This window comes from Rattus rattus, chromosome X, assembly GCF_011064425.1.
Source record: "Rattus rattus isolate New Zealand chromosome X, Rrattus_CSIRO_v1, whole genome shotgun sequence".
Lineage (NCBI taxonomy): Eukaryota > Metazoa > Chordata > Mammalia > Rodentia > Muridae > Rattus > Rattus rattus.
The window spans coordinates 48,459,073-48,469,795 of record NC_046172.1 but is presented as its reverse complement, the minus strand read 5'-3'; the positions used below and the strand labels follow the sequence as shown (position 1 = coordinate 48,469,795).

The 10,723-nt window shown below is 38.7% G+C and overlaps 1 protein-coding gene across 1 annotated transcript; it reads left to right on the top strand.

The window, feature by feature from the left end:
* The first annotated feature begins 10 nt into the window (after positions 1-10).
* Positions 11-2,390, top strand: LOC116887875 (DDB1- and CUL4-associated factor 8-like). Its single transcript, XM_032889364.1, is given in 3 exon segments — positions 11-794; positions 918-1,438; positions 1,440-2,390. Coding segments are annotated over 3 exon segments (2,256 nt in total).
* Positions 2,391-10,723: the final 8,333 nt, after the last annotated feature.

Below are 10,723 nucleotides of genomic sequence, written 5' to 3'. Positions count from 1 at the left end.
TTCATTCAGAATGTCATCTCAAGAGAGCTACACAAAGGTCGCAGAGAGTTTTGAGAACGTAAGTGAACCCAGCTGCTTCGGTGAGACATCTGGTGCCCTGGTGGACACAGAGACAATTTCTGATATCAAAATGAAGGGTCCAGAAGTGAGTCTGGCACCAAGCAGTAATGTTACTGAAACCGAAGACAGCAGTGTTTCCAGCCCTCAACGTACTGATGAAAATTCTGGGGATGGTTACCAGGGTTACAAGGGTGATGATGATGACAATGAAGATGACGATGATGATGATGACTCCAATCTTCCCAGCTTTGAGGACTCTGACAATTTTATCAGCAGTACAGAAAGCTCATCCAGTCCTCAAGAGCTGGAGGAAGGTGAGGTTGTGGAAGAGCAGAGTGGGGGAAGGCTTTTTCATCACTATGAGCTGGAGGCCGGAGAGGTTGTGGAAGCACAGGGCATTCAAAACCTGTTCCACAGTTATGAGTTGGAAGAAGGTGAGGTTTTAGAAGCACCGAGAGTGCAAAGCATGTTATGTCACTATGAGTTAGAGGCTGGTGAGGTTGTGGAAGCACAGGAAGTGCAAGGTTTTTTCTGCCATTATGAGTTGGAGGAAGGTGAGGTTGTGGAAGCACAGGGAGTGCAAAGCCTGGTACAGTACCATGAGTTAGAAGAAGGTGAAGTTGTGGAAGCACAGGGAGTGCAAAGCCTGGTACAGTACTGTGAGTTGGAGGAAGGTGAGGTTGTAGTAGCACAGGGAGTGCAAAGCCTGGTGCAGCACCATGAGTTGGAGGAAGGTGAGGTTGTGGAGCATGAAATTGGCAGCTTGCTCCTCCGCCGCCACCATGTTTTGAATGCTTGTGAGACTGTAGAAGAACAGGGACTGGAAAGCCCATTCCACCACCGTGTGTTGGAGCAAGGTGTAGTTGGGAATGATCAGGATGAGGTCTCTGAGGTGTATGAACAGAACAGGGTGGAGCACAGTGAGCAATATGACATTGAAGATGATAGTTCAATAGATGAATGGATGGCCTTAGAGACATCTCCTCTCCTAAAACCTCGATGGAATGTCCTTAATGCCCTTCGGGATAGGCAGCTTGGTTCCAGTGGTCGCTTTGTGTATGAAGCCTGTGGTGCAAGATTATTTGTGCAGCGCTTCTCCCTAGAGTATGTTTTTGAAGGCCATGCTGGTTGTGTTAACACTGTTCATTTTAACCAACGTGGCACCCTGCTGGCTAGTGGCAGTGATGATCTAAAAGTTATTGTGTGGGACTGGCTTCATCAGCGACCATTACTGAACTTTGACAGTGGCCACAAAAATAATGTCTTACAGGCGAAATTCCTTCCTAACTGTAACGATGCCATCTTGGCTATGTGTGGCCGTGATGGGCAGGTACGAGTTGCACATCTATCTGCTATGGCAGGGACTCACATGACTAAGCCGCTTGGTAAAGCATGGAGGAGCATCCCATAGACTGGGTTTGGAGCCAGATTCACCCTTTAGGTTCTTAAGTTCAGGTGAAGATGCAGTTGTCTTCAATATTGACCTCAGACAAGCCCAGCCAGCTTCAAAGCTGATGGTAACCAAAGATGGTGATAAGAAAGTGGGACTGTATACAGTCTTTGTGAATCCTGCCAATGTCTACCAGTTTGCTGTAGGTGGGCAAGATCAGTTTGTGAGAATTTATGACCAAAGGAAAATTGATGAGAATGTCAATAATGGAGTTCTCAAAAAATTCTGCCCTCATCACCTTCTTAGCTGTGAATACCCAGCATATATCACCTCTCTGATGTATAGTTATGATGGCAGAGAGGTCCTGGCTAGCTACAATGATGAAGATATTTATATCTTCAACTCTTCTGATAGTGATGGAGCTCAATATGCTAAGAGATATAAAGGACACAGAAATAATGCCACAGTGAAAGGTGTATATTTCTATGGCCCAAGAAGTGAATTTGTTATGAGTGGTAGTGATTGTGGGCACATCTTCATCTGGGAAAAATCATCCTGCCAGATTGTTCAGTTCTTGGAGGCAGATGAAGGAGGAACAATAAACTGTATTGATCCCCATCCTTACATGCCTGTGCTGGCATCCAGTGGGCTAGACCATGAAGTTAAGATCTGGTCACCCATAGCTGAAACTTCCAGTAAGCTTACTGGCTTAAAGAATGTGATTAAAATTAATAAGATGAAACGAGATAATTTTACCTTACACCACACTTCCCTGTTTGACAACCACATGCTTTGGTTCCTCATGAGTCATCTGACACAGTCAAATTACCAACGTAATCTGAGAGGTATAAGAATTGAAGTTGGAGGCGGAGATTTGAGTGACTCTTCCAGCAGCTCTGATGAGGAAGAAAACCAAGACTCACAGTGCCAGACATCCTAAGGGATGTCCTGAGACACCACTTGAAGCTGAATATCATTTCATAGGACTTTAAAAATCAGATTGTAGGGGTTTCTTTCTTTTTGCAGCGATTTATAGTGAAAGTATTTCTAGTTCCACTTCCCCTTTTTATTACTTGATTTTTGTTATTCCTTGCTACTCTGTGTACTACATAATTATAAAAATATAAGAGGCTTATTTTGTATTCTTACAGATAACTATGGATTTGCCTAAATTTGGTGAAAAAAATTAATAGTTCTGTAAGATCTGATTTCTGTTCCTCAAAAATTGTTGGGTTAGAAAAGGTTCAGTAACTTGATTCTGAATCTTAAGTTTGTTTGTCATAAAATTTTAAGAAATGTTTGTGTTCTAAAGTAAAGTAAAATAAAACAAACCATGGTGTTTTTCTTTTCATGCGGACCCTTGGTTATACACACCACACACTTTGTTCTTTGGCTTTCTGTCACAGATAAAAGCAAGAGGATAAAGTAGTTTTGTTTCTAATCAGATAAGGAATTATATACTTCCTTTGATTTATTCACATTTTCAAAATCGACACTAATAACATGGAATTATTTAAACACATTAAACCTGGAAAGAAATTAGATTCAGTCACTATTTGCTTGACCTGCCATTTCAATGTTTTTGAAATGTTCTTGTTGTGAAATAACATTTTTTACCTTCCAAATATCCTCCTTGGTTAATGTCTTTCTATGAGTTTATCACCAAATTTGACTTCATGTTGAAACTATAACAACTGAAATAACAGATGGTTTGTGTTTTTATAAAACCACTTGATATAAAACTATTAGCAAAGTGCTTTTGGTGGCTAGAGATATCAGTTAGTGGTTAAGCGCAGGCATGGCTCTTCCAAAGAACTCACGTCCAGTCCCAGTACCAACATGATGGTTCACTACACCTGTGACTCCACATCCATAGGATGGAAAACTCTTCTTGCCTCCAAGGACATTAGGCATGCACTTAGTGCATAGGCACATATGAGAGCAAAATATAAAAAATAATTTTAAAAGAAATGAAAATTACTTTTGGCACCTAAACAATGTTTAAAACTGCAATACAGTTTAGAAGAGTTTAAGTTGTTTTATTTTTTTCTTATTTAATGTAAATTTTGGGCAGTGGGTGACCAAATTCTATTTGATATATGTATTTGCTTATGGTAAAGAATTGCAAAAAATCAACTTTCCTTAAATTACCATGAGTTATAACAATCCTTCTTTCAAGAATATTGTTCAGTTGTACAATGTAAATGAACATCTGAATAGTGGCTGTCCATCAATAATTCTTCCTGAAATGGGCATTATATTTCTTCCCATGGGAACATGTAGAGACATTTGCACAATAAGATAGACTTTGGAGTTATCTTTTTCACTGTTCAGTGAGATTCAGAGTTAGGGATAAATACCTGGTGATCTCAAAGCCTGAAGAAGCCCCTACATATTGGTTTTTAAGAAAGAGTCAGCAGATATCTCAAAGAAACTTCACTTGCAAAAACCAGTGAGTCTGTACTTTGCACTGCGGTTTAAAATAAGTCACAGGGTCTCAGGAAATTGCTCAATAGGCAAAGCACTGGCCATGCAAGCAAGAATACTGGAGTTCACATACCTAAAACCTATATAAAAGATGGGTGGATTTGATAGGTTGTCTGTGTAATCCTGAGTATGGGACAAAATCTCTGGAGCAAGCTAGCTAGCCAGACTAGGACAAACAGTGATTCCTGGTTTCAGAAAGTGACCCTGTGTATCCAGAGAAAGTAGAGAGCTATTGAAGTTGCCTGATATAAACTCTGGTTTATAGAGCCTGCAAATATATTTACACATGTATACAATGTATATGTAAAAATTAGAGGACAAAGAGAAGAGAGTTATTTACTAAGATCCTGAGTTTAAACATTCTTTAAAATGGGTAGTCTGGAACCCCAGTGAACTAGACTGTTGGGGGGGGGGGCGGCAATGGGGGGAGGGGGAGGAACACCTACAAGGAAGGGGGGGGAGGGGATGTTTGTCTTGAAACCGGAAAGGGAATAACACGAAAAATGTATATAAGAAATACTCAAGTTAATAATAAAAAACGAATAAAGAAAATTAATTTAAAAAACTATGAAATTTTAGATTTTTAAAAACTCCTCTGTGCTTTGCAACAGGGATGACAGGGGCTCAAAAAAAATGGGTAGTCTGTGTGCTAGCAATATTAACACAACATTGGTACTTTATAGGGACTGCCAAAACAATAAAAGCAGATTAATTTGGTATTTCTGCCCCAACTTGCTGTTTGTTAAAAGGACCCTCTATATAGATTTTTACTGTACTAACTCAATTAACCTAAAATCTTTCAGGATTTCCTGAATTGATCTCAGATTGTTTTGTCATGATATGTATTTGGCAAAAGGATCTGAAAGATAAAGTAGTGGCTTACATTTTCTTTATCTCAGTAAGGGAAGATATGCCAGGCAATGTAGCACACAGTTCATGTACACTGTTGCTCATGTGTGGGCTTGTCCTTGTTTGTGTTGGGTATTAACTCAGTCTACAAGTACTCCAGATCTCCTCCATATTTTCCCATGCCTTCTTTAGCTTTGTGAAAAGAAGTGCCTTCTTCTCAAAGACACTCAGACCATACCATATGGATTTGGATTTGTGGAGGCGATGAGAAATCAGCACCTGTTCAGTCTTTCCTTAATGTTAAAGATATCCCAACCTACATTTGCTCCCAAATTTTCACACCCATTGCTTCTTACATATTTTTTTACTTTAGTTTCTAATATTTGAAGCAAGCAAATAAACTAGAAAACAAATGTACTAGGACATATTAGTTAGGGCCTGGAGGAATTGCTTAGAGCTTTAGAACCCTTGCCCTTGTAGAGGATCTGAGTTTAATTCTGCTACTCACATGTTAGCTCCTAACTATGTAGAACTCTAGTTCCAGGGAACCTGACGCTTTATTCTGTCCTCAGTGGGCACCAGGCACATGTGCAAAGACATTTTATACATACATGCAGGTAAAACAATACATATAAAATTAAAAAAAAATTTAAGTGCTTAGCCAATTACTACAGCAATGTAAAGTTTAAACACTATTTTAAATACTTGGTTAAACATGTCTCACCCACAATGTTTCTGTTACTGTGATAGAACTTGAACTTTGCAACATCCTCTGACTTACAAGCATGTGAGATAAATTTTCTAAGTTAGTAAGATTTTTGATATTTATTACTTTGGGGTATTAATTGGTGGTAACAGAAGACATAATGTATCAGATAGAGTGATAATGTGTGTTATCTATCTATTGACATATTTCTCATCTGTAGTGGGAAAATTAAAGTGAAAAAAATACAAGGCAAAAACTGTTACTTCATCCCTCAGTTGAGTGCTCTCTTGTATGGATTACATACTGAGATCATGGGAAGGGTGGGTATATATCAAGCTCCTGATGCAAAACAGAACAAAAGTACATTTAGGATTTTAGAGATAAAAATGGGGCTATGGAGAGAGCTCAGTTGGTAAGAGCACATGTATTTGCAAGCAGTAAAACTGGAATTCATATCTCCAGCACTCAGCTGGTTTAGGGTACACATGAATGCAACCACAGGATTAGGAGGTAGACTCAACCTTGGGAGGCAGATTCCCTGGAGCCTATGAGACAGCTGCAGCAAGCTTCAGGTTCAGTGGGAGAACTGCTATCAAGAAAATACAGTGCAGAGCAGAAGAGCAGTAGAGGAAGACATCTGGTGCTCACTGACCTTCACATCTGCATGTATGTATGTATGTATATACCACATGTATGACAGGATGATAATTTTTAATAAATTGTAAAGCTAGTACAGTAGTTAGAAATCGCACACGACTTTCATTTTTGCACATATTGTTCCTGTTAGTGTATAGCAAAGACATTCAGAATAAAGTTATGTCTTGTGAGACAATGGGGAAAACTACTTCAATTTAATAATCAAATGAAACTCCACTTTTGCTATAGTGTTCCAAAAACAGTATTTTAATTCCAATTTGAAATGTCTATAGGAGAGTTCTTTAAAAATTTCCATGAGCTTCATGTAATAGTCTCCTAATTATATACAAAATTTAGTTGCATAAAGTTGTAAAAGATGCCAAACAGTACATTAAAATAAGACATCCACAGACAGCATTTTCTTAAAAGGACAGGTGTGGAAAAGACTAGAGATTGAAACAAATTATGAAAAGGAATAATTGCCAATTAGCTGGCCAAAAACTTTCCAGAGTTTTGATAGTCCAAGGTGACAATAATGTTCATTCTTGCATACTAGCAGCCAAAAGCATAATAGAGAGAAATTGTATTCTTTGTTATTTCCTAGCACACCTGCTATCTTAAATTATCTAAATTTGATTTTCAAGGTGAATGACAATAAATTAAGGCTTAATTTTTGTGTACTGATAGAACACTCAGTAAATATAAATATATATTTTCTGTATCATGAAAATTTAAAGATAGACAGGGCAAGTTTACAAGAAGAATAGTATAATTTTCTTATGTTTTTTTTTTTTATTAACATGAGTATTTTTATTTACATTTCGAAAGGTTATTCCTTTTCGGTTTCCGGCCAACATCCCCCCAACCCCTCCCTCGCTTCTTTATGGGTTTTCCTCCCATCCTCCCCCCATTGCCCTCCCCCAACAAATCACGTTCACTGGGGGTTCAGTCTTAGCAGGACCAGGGCTTCCCCTTACACTGGTGATCTTACTAGGATATTCATTGCTACCTATGAGGTCAGAGTCCAGGGTCAGTCCATGTATAGTCTTTAGGCAGTGGCTTAGTCCCTGGAAGCTCTGGTTGCTTGGCATTATTGTTCATATGGGGTTTCGATCCCCTTCAAACTCTTCCAGTTCTTTCTCCGATTCCTTCAACGGGGGTCCCATTCTCAGTTCAGTGGTTTGCTGCTGGCATTCGCCTCTGTATTTGCTGTATTCTGGCTGTGTCTCTCAGGAGAGATCTCCATCCGGCTCCTGTCTGCCTGCACTTCTTTGCTTCATCCATCTTGTCTAATTGGGTGGCTATATATGTATGGGCCACATGTGGGGCAGGCTCTGAATGGGTGTTCCTTCTGTCTCTGTTTTAATCTTTGTCACTCTATTCCCTGCCAAGGGAATTCTTGTTCCCCTTTTAAAGAAGGAGTGAAGCATTCACATTTTGATCATCCGTCTTGAGTTTCATGTGTTCTAGGCCTCTAGGGTAATTCAAGCATTTAGGCTAATAGCCACTTATCAATGAGTGAATACCATGTGTATTTTTCTGTGATTGGGTCACCTCACTCAGGATGATATTTTCCAGTTCCAAACATTTCCCTATGAATTTCATAAAGGCATTGTTTTTGATACCTGAGTAATATTCCATTGTGTAGATGTACCACATTTTCTGTATCCATTCCTCTGTTGAAGGGCATCTGGGTTCTTTCCAGCTTCTGGCTATTATAAATAAGGCTGCGATGAACATAGTGGAGCATGTGTCTTTTTTATATGTTTGGGCATCTTTTGGGTATATGCCCAAGAGAGGTATAGCTGGATCCTCAGGTAGTTCAATGTCCAATTTTCTGAGGAACCTCCAGACTGATTTCCAGAATGGATGTACCAGTCTACAAACCCACCAACAATGGAGGAGTGTTCCTCTTTCTCCACATCCTCAGCAGCATTTGCTGTCACCTGAGTTTTTGATCTTAGCCATTCTCACTGGGGTGAGGTGAAATCTCAGGGTTGGTTTGATTTGCATTTTCCTTATGACTAAAGATGTTGAACATTTCTTTTTGTTTTCTCAGCCATTCGGCATTCCTCAGCTGTGAATTTTTTGTTTAGCTCTGAACCCCATTTTTAATAGGGTTATTTGTCTCCCTGGGTCTAACTTCTTGAGTTCTTTGTATATTTTGGATATAAGGCCTCTATCTGTTGTAGGATTGGTAAAGATCTTTTCCCAATCTGTTGGTTGCCATTTTGTCCTAACCACAGTCTCCTTTGCCTTACAGAAGCTTTGCAGTTTTATGAGATCCCATTTGTCGATTCTTGATCTTAGAGCCTAAGCCATTGGTGTTTTGTTCAGGAAATTTTCTCCAGTGCCCATGTGTTCGAGATGCTTCCCTAGTTTTTCTTCTATTAGTTTGAGTGTATCTGGTTTGATGTGGAGGTCCTTGATCCACTTGGACTTAAGCTTTGTACAGGGTGATAAGCATGGATCGATCTGCATTCTTCTACATGTTGACATCCAGTTGAACCAGCACCATTTGCTGAAAATGCTATCTTTTTTCCATTTGATGGTTTTGGCTCCTTTGTCAAAAATCAAGTGACCATAGGTATGTGGGTTCATTTCTGGGCCTTCAATTCTGTTCCATTGGTCTATCTGTCTGTCTCTGTACCAATACCATGCAGTTTTTATCACTATTGCTCTGTAATACTGCTTGAGTTCAGGGATAGTGATTCCCCCTGAAGTCCTTTTATTGTTGAGGATAGTTTTATCTATCCTGGGTTTTTTGTTATTCCAGATGAATTTGCAAATTGTTCTGTCTAACTCTTTGAAGAAATGGATTGGTATTTTGATGGGGATTGCATTGAATCTGTAGATTGCTTTTGGTAAAATGGCCATTTTTACTATATTAATCCTGCCAATCCATGAGCATGGGAGATCTTTCCATCTTCTGAGGTCTTCTTCAATTTCTTTCTTCAGAGTCTTGAAGTTCTTATTGTACAGATCTTTTACTTGCTTGGTTAAAGTCACACGAGGTACTTTATATTATTTGGGTCTATTATGAAGGGTGTCGTTTCCTAATTTCTTTCTCGCTTGTTTCTCTTTTGTAGAGGAAGGCTACTGATTTATTTGAATTAATTTTATACCCAGGCACTGTGCTGAAGTTGTTTATCAGCTTTAGTAGTTCTCTGGTGGAACTTTTGGGATCACTTAAATATACTATCATATCATCTGCAAATAGTGATATTTTGACTTCTTCTTTTCTGATCTGTATCCCCTTGATCTCCTTTTGTTTTCTGATTGCTCTGGCTAGAACTTCAAGAACTATATTGAATAAGTAGGGAGAGAGTGGGCAGCCTTGTCTAGTCCCTGATTTTAGTGGGATTGCTTCAAGTTTCTCTCCATTTAGTTTAATGTTAGCAACTGGTTTGTTGTATATGGCTTTTACTATGTTTAGGTATGGGCCTTTAATTCCTATTCTTTCCAGGACTTTTATTATGAAGGGGTGTTGAATTTTGTCAAATGCTTTCTCAGCATCTAATGAAATGATCATGTGGTTTTGTTCTTTCAGTTTGTTTATATAATGGATCACATTGATGGTTTTCCATATATTAAACCATCCCTGCATGCCTGGGATGAAGCCTACTTGATCATGGTGGATGATTGTTTTGATGTGCTCTTGGATTCTGGTTTGCCAGAATTTTATTGAGTATTTTTAAAATAATGTTCATAAGGGAAATTGGTCTGAAGTTCTCTTTCTTTGTTGGTCTTTTTGTGGTTTAGGTATAAGAGTAATTGTGGCTTCATAGAAGGAATTGGTAGTGCTCCATATCTGTTTCAATTTTGTGGAATAGTTTGATAGTATTGGTATGAGGTCTTCTATGAAGGTCTGATTGAATTCTGCACTGAACGCATCTGGACCTGGGCTCTTTTTTTGTTTGGGAGACCTTAATGACTGCTTCTATTTCCTTAGGGAGTTATGGGGTTGTTTAACTGGTTTATCTGTTCTGATTTAACTTTTGTCACCTGGTATCTGTCTAGGAAATTGTCCATTTCCTGCAGATTTTCAAGTTTTGTTGAATATAGGCTTTTATAGAAAGATCTGATGATTTTTTTAATTTCCTCTGAATCTGTAGTTATGTCTCCCTTTTCATTTCTGATTTTGTTAATTTGGACACACTCTCTGTGTCTTCTCGTTAGTCTGGCTAAGGGTTTATCTGTCTTGTTGATTTTCTCAAGGAACCAACTTTTGGTTCTGTTGATTCTTTCTATGGTCCTTTTTGTTTCTACTTGGTTGATTTCAGCTCTGAGTTTGATTATTTCCTGCCTTTTACTCCTCCTGGGTGTATTTGTTTCTTTTTGTTCTAGAGCTTTTAGGTGTGCTGTCAAGCTGGTGACATATGCTCTTTCCTGTTTCTTTCTGCAGGCACTCAGAGCTATGAGTTTTCCTCTTAGCACAGCTTTCATTGTGTCCCATAAGTTTGGGTATGTTGCACCTTCATTTTCATTAAATTTTAAGAAGTCTTTAATTTCTTTCTTTATTTCTTCCTTGACCAGGTTATCATTGAGTAGAGCATTGTTCAATTTCCACGTATATGTGGGCATTCTTCCCTTAT